Source organism: Cygnus olor, chromosome 2, assembly GCF_009769625.2.
Source record: "Cygnus olor isolate bCygOlo1 chromosome 2, bCygOlo1.pri.v2, whole genome shotgun sequence".
Classification (NCBI taxonomy): domain Eukaryota; kingdom Metazoa; phylum Chordata; class Aves; order Anseriformes; family Anatidae; genus Cygnus; species Cygnus olor.
Genome location: NC_049170.1, coordinates 68755312 through 68774544, shown reverse-complemented (window position 1 = coordinate 68774544; position 19233 = coordinate 68755312). Strand labels below are relative to the sequence as shown.

Here is a 19233-nt window from a genome sequence, read left to right as displayed (position 1 = left end):
TTTTCTGGGTGATTCTGTCTGCTCACACATCCTCCAAAAAGACTTTTGCATTTGAAATATAGGAAACTATTTTGCCAACAATCTCAGCTGCAGCAGATTGCAGTTTTATTGACCATGCCACTGAAAAACAATTACAAAATTGTTATTTGACATTTATTATTTTATAATTTTTCATCACTAAAATCGTTAGGTGAAATTCACAGAATGGTATCCTCCAATGTGACTTGCCTGAACAAAACATTATTGCTAAACTCAATTAATTGTTTATGGGGAGGGCTTCTCTTCTTTGGGTAAAGCTTCACCATCTTCACTGCCCCCCGCCCTAAAATCCATTGATGCAACTGCATGTATCCACTGACCTGAGGACGAAGCACCAAGTTACACTCCAGTGTTCAGTCTCTACATGATGAGTTTTGCTTGGATTAAAATTTCAAAACTGAGCCCATAAAAAGATATGCCATAAAACCTCACACAACCCTCCTCCCCCAGGGATATTTATCTTAAATATTTAATTGCTCAGTAAAATAAATTCTGTATGTGTATGCTTATCTGGGAAAGATTTTGATCCGTTAATTTTTGGGTATCTTCTGATCTGCAGCAGCTTAGAAAGAGTCTGTACTAACATCCTGGGAAAGTGTTGAGAAGCAAAATCTGTGCCCTGCAAAAGAACGCCTATTCAGGTGCTGAATATTTACACATAGGCAGGAGTGAGCTTTCCTTTTAATGCTATCTCTTAGCTACAAGACAAACAAATGGAAGTTATTTAAGTACAGGTCAAATCCCTGCTTCTGCTAAAGCAAATAACAAGTCTCCACAAACTGGCATGGAGCAGAATGGGGCTCCTTCACGTTACATTCATGTCATATTAACATGGTCATTTTTATAATAACTTCCCTCTCAAACTCTATAATAAGCTTCAACAAGCCCTTGAGAGATGCAGTGTTATTAGTTTATCTGCTTTACAGATAAGTAAATCGATGCAAGGGGAAGATAAGGAATTTCCCCAAGGTCTTGCAGCTGGTTTGGTGAAGATCAAGGAAAGGAAACCAAGAACAGTCCGCTAGACCAGTACCTGCTCCTCCTGCTGCTGCTGACATTGCATCCCATTGTCAGGAGAGAGATATCGGGAGGAGCAGCGCGTGCTCGAGGCCTCTCTGCAACAGGCTGCTTCCATTCAGGTGCTGAATTGTGCTTTTCGGTATCTAAACCTGGGCACCCACATTGGAAACTCTTGGTGTGTCTCTAACAACACTTGGGCATTGTATCCACCCCGGCACAATGTGATACATTGGAAGTGGAATTGCATTCTTCAGTACATTGAATAAAACACCCTAATAATTCCAAGACGTATTTATGAAACAAAGCCTGACAGTCTCCATAGTGCTGTTTAAATAAAATCTACTTTGATATATATAAGCCAACATTAGAACTGTTGTCTGCAAGGCATATATTTTAATGTGTCAAATAATTACAAAAAGACATATTACTGGAAAATAACTGTTGGAGGCTCTGATGTCCATAATATTAATACGGACACACAAAAAAAAACAACTCCAAGTGACTTTTTAACAAGAAACTTCCAAGGCTGTAGTCTTTAATCGAGACCAGCTTGAATGCAGCTGCAATACATTTAGCCTTTAACATTAGCTCTAGCCATTGTCCTAGCACATGCCTACACCCCACGATGCTTTATGGCATTAAAAGCAGTGTTGCATGGCCAGAGTGACTTGTCACTAAGATATTATCACTCGGCGGAGAGCAAAGCAAAACGAAGCAGTGAATAGCATGGTCTCTCCATGGCAGCCTGTACCATGGGTCCAGCTTGCTTGACTCACTTGTGTTTCTGGGGTGTTTTATACCGGCGTGTGTCGCCTGCCTCCCTTACTGCTGTTGAAGAAAACCTCTGAAGTGAGAGAAACCATAGGCCGTGCTCTGGGTGTGATCTTCCCAAAGAGCAGCAGAAGGAACAGCAGTCCTCTATACACATAATCTCATGGCAGTCCAGGGCTAGTGGAATCACTCTTTCACTGGCCTTGCTTGTGGAAGAAGGACAAAACACGGCCTGGCTCTACTGAGGAAGTGACGTCCCTTCCGCCCGGGCACACCTTGTCCCTCCTTTGGGAACTTCTGGCCAGAGGAGCAGGGTTAAAAGCAGCAAGCAGCCACCTACCCTGCTTACCACAGGCAAGTTCAGGGGCCTGTGAAGCCCCAGCATGGTTGCAAACAAAAGCAGGCCGGGGCTGATGAGCTGCTGCTCCTGTGGGAAGGCAGGCTGCCCACAAGCAGCTCTGCAGCAAAAAGCCTCACACTGAGGTTTCTTTTCCTGAGACTTTGGCGCCCCTGTGTGTCTCATTTTTGGAGAATTTGGTAGCAGAACAATCCTCAACCTAGTGCTTGAGTATGGGAGATCTCCCCTGTGGGGACACCCTGGGCAGCGTTCCCCAGGCCGCAGTGCACAGTGGCTGGCCCCCCACTTGAGCTGTGCAGATTCCCACCCCTTACCCAACCTCCTACAGACTCCAGCATTGCCCCCTTGCAACTTCATCCAAAGCTTCATGGCAGAGCGATTCATGTTTTTAAGGCACCTCTTCCTGGAGTCGTGAGGTTTAGCATCATCTTCTCCGCATCCATGTTTCTTCTGGTATCCGTGAAGCGCAGTTTTGAAAGAGCCTGAAAGGAAAGAAGTAAAAATAAAGCATTAAAAGTATCTTAGTCTCCTGAGGGTTCAGACTTGCATGTTGGACAATAATACTGTACTTGTGGGAGATGCATATCTGTACCTCTGTGTCAGTGATTGGAATATAAACCCCCGTGTTCTTCAAACAGTAAAGGCAGAAACAGAGGAAATTCAGAAAAAAAAAAAAAAAAAAAAAAGGGAAAATCCAAATTATAAATACTCTCTGTAGGGTAGATCTATCACTATCTCTCCCGTATCTTGAAGATAACCAGGACACAAAAGAATGAAGGGAATTGCCTATGGATACAGGCGGGACATCTGGACAAAAAAGAAGGAAACCAAGCCAGGCTGCACTCTGGTGAGATTTACCCTGACAGAGATCCTGCTACAAGTGGGCTCTGCAGTACCAAGTCTCTAAACCCTTTGCCCCCTTCACTGTCTTCTAGCTGACGGTACTTATTTCAAAACATATAAGGGATGTGCACATCTGATGGGTGTAGTGCTTATTTGGTGCTATTCAGAAAACACAGGCGCTCTGCAAAGTGTCATTGGAAAAATATGGCATGCAAATACAGGCAGGCTATCACTTGCCCCAGAGTCAGCATCACCTGCTTTGTACTTAACCTCGCTAACCTGAAATGGGCCCTCTCCTGACACCTATCTTGCCCTTCCCTGCCATTAGGCAGATGGCCCCAGCTGTACGAAATGTAGCCCTGCCCTGCCTATATTTATTGGTGGGTGGTTGCCCTGCCTTTGTTTCCCACCTGCAGTGCTTATTACTCCTTTCACCAGCTCTTCCACTACAGCCTCCCTTGTCACAGGGGAAATCTGGCCCCTAAGGCCACAGCTGCCCACACAAGGGGAAGCCATCTGAAAAGGTGTTTCTCATCTCCCTCGCTTCCTGCTCCACTTCCACCTTTTGCAGTGTTGTGTTGTCCCTCTGTAAGGCATGTCGCTGGGATCAGCCAGCTTAAAAATAGCCCTGGAGAGAAAATGGAGGGGGCACTGCTGAAATCAGGGGATTTGCCTAGCTTTGGGTTCCCAGAGCAAGGACTCAGGGCATTTATTTGTCTTGCTGCCCGCTTCGCTGGTGGGTATGGATATGGGCACGTCTTAACCCTGTCTCCTCCTGCAACGTGCTGTGGATTGTGTTTCAAAAATTGTGAGTGAGCCACTGCTTAATCCTCTTCCAGACTCATGGAGGAACCTGAGCTTCATTAACAGTCCTGTGCTAGCCAGGAGCCTCCCCAGGAGGACCACAGCTCCCTGTGTGCTTGGGAGCTCCCTTTCTTGATCGGTGCTGGTGGGAGAAAGGTGTCCATCTCAGCAGGGTGGACATCTTCTGCTTACCTCCAACTGGCACTCCTCGTTCACAGCAGGAAAATGGCATTTGTTTCCTTTCGGAAGGCAAAAGTTGATCGCTAGCGTGAGGCCAAACTCAGCCCGGTGATCCTGTGAAATTTATTTCCAGTGTTGGAAAAGGGTTTCTACTTTTCGTCTTATGTAGGGGATCTGTCCCACTTGTTGGGGAGCACAGCGCAAACAGCTCCAGGAGGCTGTTAAGTCCCAACTGCCTACATTAATGAGTGATGTCTTGGTTTGACCTGGCTTACAGGCTGCTGATTGAGCACAAGAATTTAGAACAGGAATGAAAAATTGTCCCATAAATGGGCTGTCCACATTTTAAACTAAATTAGCCCCACAGTGAATGGCCTCCTCTACTGAATTAGTGTGACAGAGCCCACACTGGGGACTGAAAGGAATCCGTGTGGCTGGATAAGAGCAGTGTTATTAGGATTATTATTGGGGGCTGGATCAGGCCCAACGTGAATGTGATTATTTAGTATATTTAAGCTACAATTATGTGTGACAGAAGAAGCGTCTGATGGCAGAGTATTTGTCCTTTATGGCCTTGTAACTTGCAGACAGGGCTTCGGGCACTGACAGGTGGGTTGTGGTGGAGCTTGCTGTGTTGGTTGAAGATGTTTCCATCTTGAGCTGCTCACTCCAATAAAGAGCTGGCAGAAGGGAATCAGATCCTGAGCCTCAGTCGCTCTGGGGTGAAGCTCAGAACCTCAGGCTGTGGTTTTGCACCAGAGAGTTCAGTGACAATAGCAGCCTTAAGGGATTCACACCCTCTTCTCCAGCCTCATGCCAACACTTTTTTTTTTTCTTTCTCTCAGACCTGCTGGATGAATTCACTTTGTCTGTGTGTGGGGTGTATAAAAAAAAAAAAAAAAAAAAAAGTGTGGACTTCCCCAAGCAGATCAATTCCTGAATGTGGTGACAGTCTGGCCCACCAGCTACACAGCCCATGGAGCTCAAGGACAAGGGGACAGCCAGCACTGCTGAGGAGAGCCATCCTCTTGGAAACCAGGGCCCCACCTTACATCGCTGTTGGGGCTGGGTTTGTTGTGCTTCCTTCCACTCCTGCACCTGGAAAGCATCTCTGGTCCTGCAGGAGCGGCTGTCCCAGCTCTCCTGGAAGACAAGGCAGGCTCTTCTGCTGGACTGTGACTTGCAAGCAAGGAGACAGAAAACACTATGAAATCAGGGTGGAATCAGCATGGAAAAGAGAAGCTGGAACAGCAGGACTTTACCATGTTTTCGTCTCCAGGTTTTGTCCTTGCCACTTGATGCAGAGCAGAAAATACCACCTCTTTAGAACGGGTGACTAGCTACAATTTATTGGGACTGGGCTGTTGCTAAACACACGGAGTAGCAATGTGTTAACACATTTTAAAAGGCTGATCACCATGGGATTCCAGATGAGCTAACAACAGAAAATAAGCCGTGATTCACAAATGACTCATTTCAGCATTTCTCTTTGATGCAGCAGTTCAAGCAAGCCCTGTCTATGCACATTCAAACGAGTGCACTGAACAGTCATTGAGCCCGGCAATGCCATGCTTACAAAATCGTTTTCACAAAGTGTAAGTATAGTTTTAAGTATAAAATTAGGCAATTTCTAGCAAGCCGTGACAACGTGATTCTTACTCACTCCAGCGGGTAACTTGTGCTACGTTTAAAGTACAATATAAATATCCGTGATCGGGGGGAGTGGGTGGTCCTGAGAAATCACCACGCTGCGAGGGGATGCGCCTCCCGCCGGCTGGAGGCCACGGCATCCCCGGCTCTGCTGCGCTCAGCCCCGCTGCGCTCGGACCCGTTGCCAGACTCCTCTTTTCGCGCCCACTTCTCCCAGCAGCTGCGAAACCCGATGCACTTTTTGACCAACATTGCCATCCAGTGGCACAGAAGATAAATGACAGCGGAGAGTCAGCGCCGGCTTGAAGGTGGGGGGGGGTGAACTGCATCAGATCGCCCCTGCACGGTTTAGACTAAATTTGGACGGCTGCACCTCTTTACTGGCAGATTGCAAGAGGTGGCTGTTAATCGGGGTGCTGTGGGGAAAAAAATAGTGAGCGTGTCACCTAATCACGAGGTGCTGTGCTGGTACCCAGCCCATCTAGAGGGTGGCTGCCAGCGGATCCTAAATCCTGCTTTTATGGGGAGGGTGTGCTTTTGGTTGGTTGGTTTTCCTGGGTTAACTCCATGGTGCTTTAGTAGACAGAAGCTTGTTTTATTATTGCTTTACAGATTAGAGTGACTAAGTTGCAACATAAAACGTCTCTAACTCATTCATCTTCTTTTTTTTTTTTTTTTTTTTTTCTGAGATGCTGCTAGTCAGGATGCTCTCAAGAACCTCAAGTGATCCAAAACTATCGGAGAAAAATATACAAAACCATAGATTTTCCTTTCTAGAAAACGTTAATAATATTTAAGGTCTAGGCTTTGGAACATACCTGTCATCTACCTGCTATTCATGCCTTGGCCACAGTGACATTTCTTATCTGATCATCTGAATTACCTGGGTCCCTCTCCCAGCCCAAATAAGCCAATAAGAGTCATTTTTCAAGGCAATTAGTGGGGAAAAAATCTGCCAGGGGTGAAGTGGTTGCATAAAAGGAATGAAAAGGACCTTTCCTTTCTGCTGAAGCTGGGTTTCTGCAGACAGGACAGCACGTGGGTTAGACTGTGAGCCCCCAAAGAGCCACTGGCCCTGCATGGTGAGGCAGGTCCTGCTGCCACAGCTGAAATTCCCACAGCAAGACAGGAGGTTCTGGCCAGTGAATGCCCAAGACAGTGTGGGAACAGTGTGGTGGCCTGTGATAGTTTTGCCACAAAGACCTGATGCATGACCTGTATCTACGCAACTGCAACCAGGGTGAAACCTGGTGTCCCCATGGAGGCAGCCAGCTCCTGTCAGAAAGAGAAGCTAGAGTGTCTCCAGCCACAGCTCCTCAACTGGCCACTGAGTCTTCCTCTGAAAGACATCAGTGGGACGACAGCAGGGCTGACGTTAACGGAGGAGGTGTGCTGTTAGGCCTGATGGAAATGGCATGTAAAATGCCACGCATTTTGTGCTGTACACACACAGCAGCATCACCAGAGCTCAGTCCCCAAGCAGGCTGGATATTAAATTGATCAAACTGGTAATGAAAGTGGGAATTACTCCTTCTCAGCTGACACAAGGCAGGTGACCTTATTAAAAAATATGCCAGTGTATTTAATGGGGTAGGGCAGTTTCTTGGGGAATTCATGATTAATGGGGCTATAATTCCGGAGATCCCACAGCTAATGCCCCTGGAAAAAGTCTTACTTCCACTGTGAGATGGCCTGGCTGAAATTCTTGAGGTGGGTCTGTCTGAACGCTGGATCCAGCCTCTATTTTCTGACAGAGAAGCCAGGGCACTCCACAAGTGCTGAGCTGGTGAGGGAATGAGGCGGCCTCATGCTGGAAGCGGCGAGCTTGGCACATAAGGAAGCTCAGAGCCCGCTGCTGTTGTGCCTCCTTGTCCTGCTCAGGCTAACCACTGGCACTCCAACACTCTCACTGTTTAGTCATCACTAGAACAGCAGAAGCCACCATCTGAGATGCTGTGTGCAATGTCCTGAGCAAGATCTGACTCGCAGAAACCTCAGTATCCGCTGGTACCTGCAGCCTGGGACAGGGCGCGTGCAGCTCTCCCGAGGCATATGCACAGACGTGGAAAAGGACCCGAGAGTGAGAAAAGCAGCAGTCTGCTGTCCTGGGTCATAACTCCCAGCCCTTTCTGCACTTTCTTTGCAAATAAAAAGGATTAGAACAAAAAACTAACCCAAGTATGGGCTAGGGGTTCAGGCCAAGGAGCATTCACGATGTGAGCAACAGGCTAGAAACTGGAAGTAGTCAGCAAGAGAAACTGAGCCAAAGTGGACAAAAGAAGCAAAGACACTTGGAGGATTTTGAGACTGCAGAGTGGAATTACATTTTAAGACAGGATCCAGGCATGCTGAAAAAGGAATATCCAAGAAATTACAGTGAAATAACCCATCACAGAACAACAACAACAACAACAACAACAACAACAACAACCATATTGGGTACCAGCTGCCAGGTGTGTTTAAGTGGGAAACCCAGTAAGAAAATCCTGGTCTGGGAGAGGTATTTTAGTAGGAAGGGACCAGACAAGAGGAAGCTGGCTGCAGTAGTTAAGGAATGTAATGCTGTGCAAGAGTGGAGGTTTCCAGTAGTTTTCTAGCCCTTTTATAACCTCCCAGTGACACAACCCAGGCAGCCTAGATTGTCCCAGCTTCAGTAATACCATCAGGATCTGCCCTGGACCTCATGGGAACTGGTGATTGCAGCCTTGCCCTTCCCATCAGATGGCCATCAAAATGATTGTGTAAGCAGCAGGACAAGGGACCAAACCATGAGCACTAGCCTCCCTAGCTGGGAAAATAACAGAAGCTGACATTGGCCAACTTCCTCCACAGTCTGACAGCCGCAGATACATTTGCCAGTGGCTCATCGCTACTCAACAAGAACCTGAGGGGCTAGAGCAGTCGTGGATGTTTATCGCACAGAGAAGAAACAAAATGGGAGAATCTGAACTATAGAGAAACCCCAGGAACACCTCCAAAAAAAAAAAAAAAAAAAAAAACACATACTTTAGCTACAGCAAATTTGCCACATCTGAAACAGAGAGATACAGAGACATAAGGGCTCATGCAGGAACTTTTTCAAGACAAGTCCTGGTTTCGCTCTACCTCAACTTAGTAAAAGGTCTGTCCCAGTCAGAAAGGCTCTCTAAGGACAACAGATGCCTACCATGGACCTCTGAAAGAGGCTCCTGATAATTCACTGAAGGAAAGCTAAGCAAAGAAATGGAGCAGACATCAAACTGATTTGTGTTATGACATGAAAAAATGTGAGGTGAAACATGTCAGTAGGTGAACAGCTACTGATTTATCATTTAAGTGATCTTTCTTTGCATTTAGGGTGAAACACAAAAGTATCATACAAATGCTTTTTCCTTCCAGAGTGCTCCAGGACTATCTCAAGCTTACCAAAATTGCTATTTAATGGTAATTAGCAAGGATGACAAACATATTCCTAAACGATGACAAAGTCCTTTGGTTAATGTTTTCATACAGTTCCTAGGTGTAATAGGATCCCTAGCCCAGCTACAGCCAAGCTAGATGATACTGTAATATAAACAATCAGAAGAAACTGAGCAGGAACAGACCTAGAAAATCACCAGGGCTGGACCAGTATGGTCTGCAAAGTAGCTGATAAAGCTATGCCTAACCTGCTCCTCAACACCATCAAGGGGGAGAATTCCAGCCTTTCCAGACCATCTAGTCCACATTTACCTGTTTACCACTACAAAGCTTCCCTAACGTCTGATCTTCAACTCTCCTGATGCTATCTAAGCTGATTAGTTCTTTTCCTATCCACAGAGAACATGGAGAATCAACTGCTCCCTTTCATATTTGCATCAGGCTTCATTTCATTTATTTTTTTAACATATTAATAGACTTTCTAGAAAATTTGAATTTTTCCTTCCCTTTCCTTTTTCCTTCCCTTTCCTTTTTCCTTCCCTTCCCTTCTTCCTTCCTTTCCCTTCTTCCTTCCCTTCCCTTCCCTTATTCCTTCCTTTCCCTTCTTCCTTCCCTTCTTCCTTCCCTTCTTCCTTCCTTCCTTCCCTTCCCTTCCCTTCCCTTCCCTTCCCTTCCCTTCCCTTCCCTTCCCTTCCCTTCCCTTCCCTTCCCTTCCCTTCCCTTCCCTTCCCTTCCCTTCCCTTCCCTTCCCTTCCCTTCCCTTCCCTTCCCTTCCCTTCCCCCTTCCCTTCCCTTCCCTTCCCTTCCCTTCCCTTCCCTTCCCTTCCTTTCCTTCTTTTCTTCCTTCCTTCCTTCCTTCCTTCCTTCCTTCCTTCCTTCCTTCCTTCCTTCCTTCCTTCCTTTCGTTCTCTTTCGTTCTTTCTGTTTCATTCTTTCTTTCATTCTCTTTCCTTCTTTCTTTCATTTTTTTTTCATTCTTTCATTCTTTCATTTTTTCTTTTTTTTTTTTCCTTTTTTCTTTGTTCTTTTTTTTTTTTTTTTTTTTTTTTTTTTCTTTTTTTTTTTTCTTTTTTTCCTTTTTTCTTTTTTCTTTCTTTTTTTTTGTCAGAATAACTTTTTTTTTTAAGTCATTACTCACGGATGTTTTCCAGACACTTACGGACTCTCTGCTCATTTCATACTCAGCAACAAATCGCTTTGCCAGAATGAAGAGCACCCAGACACCTGCGGCAGCAGGCAAGGCTGTGGGTAGCTGTGCTTGGCAGAGCGGGTCACTCACAACCTGCAGATGGAGTTATGTTACTCCTGTAGCTGCCTAGGCACCTGCAGCAGGGGGCAGTTTCCCAATTTGTGCAGACAGATGAGGTTTGATGCCATGTATTGGGGAATTAATTTTCCCCCATTAACCTAGACCCATGACTCAGAGTATCCTTAACTGACAATTATCAGGAGAAGACAAAATCTGAAAGCTCTGCTGATGGTGGCCAGGCTTGACATCCACTGCACTTGCTGAGGCTCACGTTCATAAAGTTAGCAAGTGCCTGAATGTTTGCAAAATCCATTGCGAGCTACCTTTGGACATTCCTCTAGTGCAGATAATAGCTGCATGAATACATGCTGTTCTGCATGCTAATTAATATGTATATTAAGCTGCATTAAGAAAACAGTGCTCTCTCCATGCCTTGATACTATAATATATATGATGTTATATCAGTATCACCTATAAAATCCAGTCATTTTTTTTTAAAAGTTCTCCATCACAGCTAGCCTGTCCTCTATTAGAATGTTTAATTATGGCTTGCTTCCTCTGCACAGGAGGATAAATGAGTGTTGCGTAAAGCCTATGGATTTGACATTTGCCTGACAGAGCCCCTCCAAGGACTTTCACTGAGACAGTTTCACAAAGTCAAAACTAGATGATTTTATTGAGTTGACAGGTATAACAGATCCAGAATTGCCAGTGATAAATACACTTGTTGCATTAGCGCTAAATATCCTAAAGCTAGCCAAAAATTATGTAAGCTATATTAATAATCCTCCGAGGGATCACCTATAAAATAATGCAGGCACACTGTTTAAACAGATGACCTCGTTGAGGCAACATTGGCCTCTGTAGTTTGTCTACTTCTCCTTCGGGAGAGTCACGATTTTATCCCCCCCTGCCCGGCAGCTGTTCTGACAGGTGCGGCAAACGTGTCACAAGGGCCGCCAGGCTCCTCCTAGGTGTTGTATAAGCATACCTACAAATGCGGATGTGCACCGTTGGAGTTGGGGGCTGCACCGGCCCCACAGGCATCGCTACTTCATCCTCCATCATCTTCCTTTTTGTCCTTTGGCCAACCTGTCTAACTGCCAAGGTCGTGGGCAAAAGCCAAGCTGCAAAGTTTTATCAGTGGTGCAACCGTTCTGCCAACATTGACCCAAGAGCTTGGTAGGTTCCCCTTCTGTCTTTCTCTTTACCCTGCGTACGCGCCCGGAAACCTACACCCCAGTGTTGCGCGCTTAAGGACAAGCTATTCCATGATGGACCAAACACCACAACCACAATCATTAGGTCACCGTCCCCTCACACAACAGCTGATGAGTTGTTTTCACACAGGTAAGTGTCCCTGTTGGAAATTAATTGGAAGAGTGAGCAGAGGAGTGCTCTGCTTTGGAGCAGTAGTATGTTCGAGTTGCAAAATGTGCTCTGCTGGAGATTAGAGAGCTTTACATATTCCTGCCTTCTTTATATTGAAAAGTCTTCCGTGAAATCAGACAAAAAGTGAAGTTACCACAATGTGAGAGGCTCTATGAGCACAGCAAGACAAAATCAGATGAGATGGCGTACTGTCTGGCCTTTACTGTTTGTGCAGACAGATGTGCTCACTGATGGTGCATGATTAGATTACTTGATGATTCTACTGAACCATGTGAGCTGAGCGAGCGTTTTCCTTGATGTGTCACTTTACCTCTCCTCCCACTTGCTGCGAGTACTGCTGCGACGTGACGGTCCGGTGTCAGCCTGTGTGCCCGCCTGGGAGCTCCTTTTTCAGGTAGGTTTGCGTTTTTGTCTCTTTGGACAGCCATTTTATTTCCAGCTGGCAAGTGCAGCAATGCCAGGGACTGCTCTGAACAGGAAAAAATGGATGTCAGAGAAAAATAGAGAGGAAGAAACTTTAACTGCTCCTGTGCTAGACTCTGCTTTCTCCTTTCTCATGTTACACTGTGCATACATGCCTTCTAGCTTAGGTGGGGCACGTTATGCACGTGATAGAGAAGATCACTGCTGGGTAGGACTGTTCCAAGGAAAGAGTTTTGTGGAGACCATGCCCATCGTGTGGCATCCAAGAGCAGCACAAGACTGAGACAGTTTCATCTTGGTGCGAGGACAGAGGGATGGGGGCTCCTTTATGTGGACACAAAGCAGAAATCTGTGACTACCTGCACGTCTGAACCAGAAAAACCACACTGAGGAGAAATTGCTTGCTTGCTGAGGCCTTGCTGTGATTCTAACAGTGCCGATTCAAACTGCCAGCTTTGCGTATGAGGGTCATGAAAAGGAATGCCATGATACTGACAGATCTGTCCCAAAACAGAATATAAAGGTCTAAGTAATTGCTAATAGATGTGAGATACATGATGTTTGTCACTACTGACCAAGGCCAAATTGCAACTTAAAACGTGCAAAGCCCATGAATTTTGCTTTTTAATTTGCTAATAAATTAGTCGAAACCAATTACCTATATTGATCAAGGCCAGGAGCAGTTTACTGAGTGCTAACTATATGCCTAAGAAAATATCCTTCCTGACTGGGAAGGTCTGTTCCCATTCATCCCCAGGGAAGACATTTCAATTGCTAATCTTACTGGGGAGTGTGTTTCCACTGCGTGAGCTCTACCAAAACCTCCTCTAAAGCGAAAATGAGAATTGCCACAATGAAGGTCCAGGGAGCAATAAAAAGGAGCTGCACTGCAAGTCTCATTCAGCAACAGATTTAGTTCTACAAGCACAGACCTCTATTACACAGCCCCTGTTGAAGAACATGTTAAATTTGATCTTTTATTTTGCCCAGTAACTGGTTTTGTACCCAAAATGAGCCAAGGTCCAGTACAACCCACATCAAGAGAAGCCATAGGTATCATGAGGTCTCCTGGCACCCTGTTGCTCCTTCACTGGTTTTTGCCATAATACAGTTCAGATTTACATCTATATTTGGCTGCTCCTTGTGTATGAACTTTGCACCAAGACCTCAGAAAGAGATTTTCGATGTGGCTTTACACTCTATTTGTTTCCTTGCTCTGTGCGTGTGCGTGTGTATGTATATGTGATTTCTGCCTATAATCCAAGGCATGGGTGTTATTTCATAGAAATCACCACAAGTTAGAACTAGTTAAAAACAAAACCAAAAACAACCCACCAAATGATCAAAAAATTTTTGACAGCTTGGATTTCCACAGTAATTATTTGCATGCATGTTTTCAGAATTCTAAATAATAACTGTGCTGAAGCATCAATGCACCAGGATTAAGAAGTACCACCAAGCATGCAGCCTTCCTTCCCCTGAAGGCTAGTAGTACCAAAGGATTGTGGCTAGTCTGGTTTGCTGAAAGGGTGTTGCAGCAGCGTCTGTGCAAAAAAAAAAATAAAAAAAATTAAGGCTTGCATTCCGGTCCTATGATGAGCACGTCTCTCTCATTTTCTGAATGTAGCTTATCTGTTTGCTATGGATCTATGGATCATACAAGTAATGCAAACTTCGACAGTTAAGAGTAAACAGTCTCCTTGGACATATATTAATTTATATGTATATAAAGTTTTTAAGTCTTCCTAGCTGTCTAGCAGGTTACACAGTGCCTAAAATAGAGTTTTAGAGGCACCTGAGCAGTTTCAAAGTTATTCAAATGCCTTGGAGGATCTCAGCATTTAGTACTTTGGAAATATTACCTGTGTTCTCTGCCCCAAACCAAGACTTCCCCAAGGAAATCATGCTCCCGCAGGAAAACTGGCACCTGCCCCCAGTTTTCCTCCTTCCACATTTTCCTCATTCCAGATGGGCGGAGCTCTCATGTAAGACCGTGGTGCAGGGAAAGAAATGGTCCTGCAGTTGGCTGAGGGCAGCTGGTCCCAGTGGGAACACACCGAACTCAGTGGCCCGTGGAGCGCAGAGGGGAGCGCAGAGGGGAGCACAGAGGCTGCTGGCTTTATAATGACCTGAGTTCACAGCACTTTGTGTTACTGAGGCGTCTGGCAGGATTCACTCCTGGATGTGATTCACTATAACAATCCAATTAGGAGGTAGCAGTGGTTTGAGGTGTTGTGGGCAGGTCTGTGCACCCTTGGGACAGCATTCACCAGTCACTGAGCTGGGACCAGTGAACTGGTGTTTGCTGCATATTCCTTTGCTGACTTCGACAATGGTCTCAGCTCAGTGTTTGCTCATCTCTTTGAATCCTCTTTTAACAAGCTGTACTGTTGGGCTGTGGTGCCATTTTCCAGATGACTTCTTAGTGGTGTCTGGCAAGTCTCCTTTACTCCCTGGGACTTTGAACACCCCCGTTCCAGTCCCTCGGCTCCACCAGAGCAGTCTTCCTGCCTCCAACCAAAGGCAGTGGCGTTAGTGCAGATGACTGCACTGGAAGCCCAGCATGACCATGGCTACCCCTACCCATCCTTGCTGGCTCCCCAATGAGGTGTTGTTTTTGAAGAGTCCGCTGCTTGCCATCACTGTGTAAGCTTGACTCCTGCGCCCTGCATCAGTACCTGCCTAGGGTTCATTCTGGCCATGAGTCCTTACAAAGCAGCTTCAGTGCTCCTTTCAGTACAGCTTATGACTGTACCTGGTGGGGCTGAAGCTACCACCTTCAGTCTTCAATCTTTTATGAACTGTGTGTTTAGGGCCAGGATGGGAAGAAAGAGACCCAAAGGGCACCAAGAGGAATCTGCCTGTGCCTGAGGTAGCCAGTCTGCATGAGTCGGAAAGCAGGGGATGGCATTTCCACCTTTGCCTTATAGCATGCTGGATTGCCTGATCAAAGCATTTATTGGTGCAATCTCAGATCATCTGACATTGCCTCAGCGTTATTGCATGTTGGATCGAAGTGGCATGAAGATGAAAATGCTTACATCCTCCAAACATGCTGTCTCATGGCAGCATATCCACATTAACAGACTCGCAGTTGGAAAAGAAAGAATTACCAAGTATTCCACTTTAGACAGAGCCTTGCCAAAATCTCTCACTGCATAAGCATGATGTTGTACCTAATGCATGCATGGCTCTTAGAAACAAGAATGCCTTGTTACAAAGCATAAGGTTAACTTAAATAGTTTAACTAGTAGATTTTGTGAACCTGGTTCCTTTTGATGACTGTAAGCCAGGAGCCAAACACAACTCATCCACAACACTTAGCAGAAACAATTTTGCAGCTTTCAAATTTACAACAAGAAAATATTGTTGCAATATTGCTCTGACATAACTCTACACAGAGGCCAAAAACCCTCTTCTGCTTTTTATAAATGACTGTTGGTGGCCTTACATGGCCAAAAAAAAGTTCCTATAAATAATAATAATAAAAAAGGAATTATACAAGAGGTACATATGAGGTTTTTCTGTCACAGTATACACCTACGAAGTTTCATGGCACTGGAATTCCTGCAGGGAGAGTGGGGAGGGAACAATTAAGAGGAAACCCACAAACTGTATACAAAGACAGTGAAGTATGTGTGGCGGATGTTCTTGTTAAGTTAGCAATTACACAATGTGCCTTTTTAATCTTTAGGATGCTGTGAAGCAGCTTCCCTCTACAGTTTGTTCACTACTTATGTTCCTTCCACATAAAGAACGACTACAAAACTGTATGAAAAGTAAGGACGTCAGCTGCATATTATGCATCAGCCTGACACAGGCATTCTCTAGAAGGAAGCAAGCACAGCCAGCGAAATGAGCTGTTTGGGATGTTTGATCTGACCTCCTTGTAATATTTCAAGTGAGACTCTTTTTCCAAGCAGCAATGAATACACTCAGATATTGCTTCTTTGCCATCTTGATTCTCAGTGTTTCCCTTCTATTTGTTTTCTATGCCATTAATTTCCATGTGCAAAAATCTCTAAGGAGGCTCAACTTCCCAGTGAGCTCAACTTTAGCAGAAGCCTGTAAAGCACTTATTGAAGACAAGGCACCCTTTCTGAAGGAAACTGCTTTAAAAACATCCTTCAGAAAAGCCAACTGCACGGAGTACATCATGCAGAACCACTACATCACCCGCACCCTGTCGTCCGAGGAGGCCTCCTTCCCCCTTGCCTACATCATCACCCTGCATAAGGAGTTTGAGACCTTTGAGCGGCTCTTCAGGGCAGTCTACATGCCCCAAAATGTTTACTGCGTCCACGTGGATGGCAAGGCGCCGGCCACCTTGTGGCAGGCAGTGCAGCAGCTGGTGGGCTGCTTCCCCAACGCCTTCCTTGCCTCCCACACCGAGCGGGTGGTCTATGGCGGCGCATCCCGCCTGCGGGCCGACCTGCACTGCATGCGGGACCTGCTGGCCTCCGCCGTGCCCTGGCGGTACTTGCTGAACATCTGTGGGCAGGACTTCCCCTTGAAGACCAACCGGGAGATTGTCCGGCAGCTGAAGGGCTTCAGGGGGAAGAATGTCACCCCTGGGGTGCTGCCGCCACCCCATGTCATCGCTCGCACCAAGTATGTGCACCGGGAGCAACTATACCCTTTCTTTTCTTTCATGCTGCGGACGTTTGTGCACAAGGCTCCCCCACCACACAACCTGACCATCTACTTCGGCTCTGCGTACATTGCGGTCACCCGGCCCTTCGTGGAGTTCGTGCTGTGGGACCAGCGTGCCATCGACTTGCTGGTGTGGTCCCAGGACACCTACAGCCCCGACGAGCACTTCTGGGTGACGCTCAACAGGATCCCAGGTAAGGACACCTTTTTTTTTTTTTTTTTTTTTTTTCTGAGGATGCACGCATGGGTGTGCACACACCACACACATCCACATACCTCAGACTGACTTTGGCAAAACCGAGATGAAAAATGTAATCAGATCATAATTTGTACAAAAGGATGAGCTACAAAATAAGCTTATTTGCCATTCTTGGCCACTTAGATCACTGTTCTGTGTGGTGTACATTACTTTCTTTGTATCTGACCAAAAGCCCAGAGGATCTAAGTTCCAATTAAAACCTTTGGAAATCTCTGCTGATTCAAGCCTTTTATTGGTAGAAATCAAGATGAAGAAAAGGCACGGAACAAAGAGTAAGCTACGTAAGTGAAGGTTTTCTACAAGATATCCACATTTTGGGGGAGGATTTTGATTTTCCACAAATAGAAGCCAATTACTTTCTATCTATTACTCCAGAGCAAAAATCTGAGTTCAGCCTATAATTTGCTTCTAGTCTTCACGTGCCCTTCTGTGGGTACAAAGATACCAGCTCTCCCTTAACAGCTGCAAAAAGCAGGTACTCATAAGTACTGCCTAAATTCCATCGTACAGGCTCAAGGATTGGTTAAGAGAAACAGAATTAGCACCAGTACTTGCACTTTTACCTTATGTATTTATAATTAGTTTTACCTTGCCTGAGGAAGGGTTGGAAAGTGCACAGGACTTCTCCCCCATGCATGCACACTGCTTTTAGAAACACCAGGTAGGATTTTACTGCTCCTAACTTCCTAGAGTTTCATAGCAGCCCAAAGCAGGAACACAAGCAATGGAAGCAAGGATAGGTTTATTCTCCTGTCTTTTTCCTTTTCATCCTCTAACTTGTAGAGGATGAAAAAAAGGAGCAGTTTCCACATGAGAAACACTCCTTCCTCTTCCATGTTTTCCCTGCCATCACTAGAGTGACAAAAGTGGCCATGTAGCTTTGACAGATGTACTCAAGGGCTGCTGTCACCCAGGATTTTGAAGCCTATCTCCTAAGTGTAGCAGGGGGTGTCAGACTGTCCTGAGCATATGTGAGTTCAATCCAATGCTTGATGTGACTCTTGAAGATAATAGCATCAGGCAGTGGTCCAGCTATTAGAACAAATAGTTGGAGGCCTTCACGCAGGAAAAGAGATCATCTGCAGACCAGTTTGGACACACACTGTATCATGAAAGAACTAAACAAAACAGCTAGTTGTAGTTTCAGACAGCCATGACAATCTCATTCAGATAAATAATACAAAAGACTGTTTGGTCCACATATCTTAAAATAGCACGCTTATTACCCACAGCCATGCAACAAAGACCAATACTTTCTTTTAGCGCCCCCCCCCCCCCCCCCCCCCCCCCCCCCCGAGGCTTTTGCCTTTCAATTCCCATCCAGTTGTTTTTCAAATAGCAGTCTTAACTTATTTTTGGTATTTATCTCAGGCCACTTCTCTCCCACATGACTCCTGTGTGACAGAAAACTCTTGAAAGTCATTTTTCAGATAAGGAAGAGAAGCATGGAGAAATTAAGGGAAAGTATTTGCGATGCGTTTAGGCCTGAAGTGACTAAATCACTTCCCCAGGGCTGCACAAGAAGCATGAAACATCGTAGTGTAGTTTAGTGGACTCATGCTGGCCACATCCCAGAGCAGCTGCATGGCCACTGGGCCACCTTCCCCTCTGTCATGTAGAGCAGAAGGCAGATCCTGGTTGCCAAAAGAGAGGTGTACATCCACACTTAATGCTGCTGAATCCTTCAATTCAACCACGATGAATCCTGTTCCAAGCCAAAATCCCGTCCCTACTTCCATGCCATATGGTGCAGAACAACAGAGCCTGGTGGCTTTGTCTCTTCTGCACCAGTGCCATTTCTTTACTAAGGGAGTGAGGGCACAAGGCTCTAAAAGCTCATTGCCACCAAAAGAGGAAATTTCCTCCTGCCTCCTGCTCATCCTTTCCTCCTCCCTTCTGTGCTAGGAGTGTTGCCAGTTCAATTAATTAGCCCTGAAGTAAAACAATGTACTTTTTCTGAGTGCGTGAGTTGAACTGACTCTGTGAAGAATCCAGCCAGCACTGAAGACAGCACAAAGAAAAGCAGGGGGAACACACAGATGTGAGTAAGAAGGAGAGGGAAATTGGAAGGAGGAAGGGAAGCAAGACCTTCCTCTTTCAGTGACAGTGAATCATTAGCCTGGCTCAAGCTACCTTCTACAATGCCACCTGTGCATGATATGGGATTCAGTGTGCCCCCTCACACACAGCACA

General features: G+C 45.7%; 1 protein-coding gene across 1 annotated transcript in view; it reads left to right on the top strand.

Moving 5' to 3' along the window:
- Window positions 1–12048: 12048 nt before the first annotated feature.
- GCNT2 (glucosaminyl (N-acetyl) transferase 2 (I blood group)) overlaps window positions 12049–19233 on the top strand; it is a 25577-nt gene continuing 18392 nt past the window's right edge. Inside the window, exons 1-2 of the mRNA XM_040548753.1 lie at window positions 12049–12099; window positions 16155–16794. Coding sequence (XP_040404687.1) covers window positions 16285–16794 — 510 coding nt within the window. The 5' untranslated portion in view covers window positions 12049–12099; window positions 16155–16284. The remainder of the gene's footprint in view (window positions 12100–16154; window positions 16795–19233) is intronic.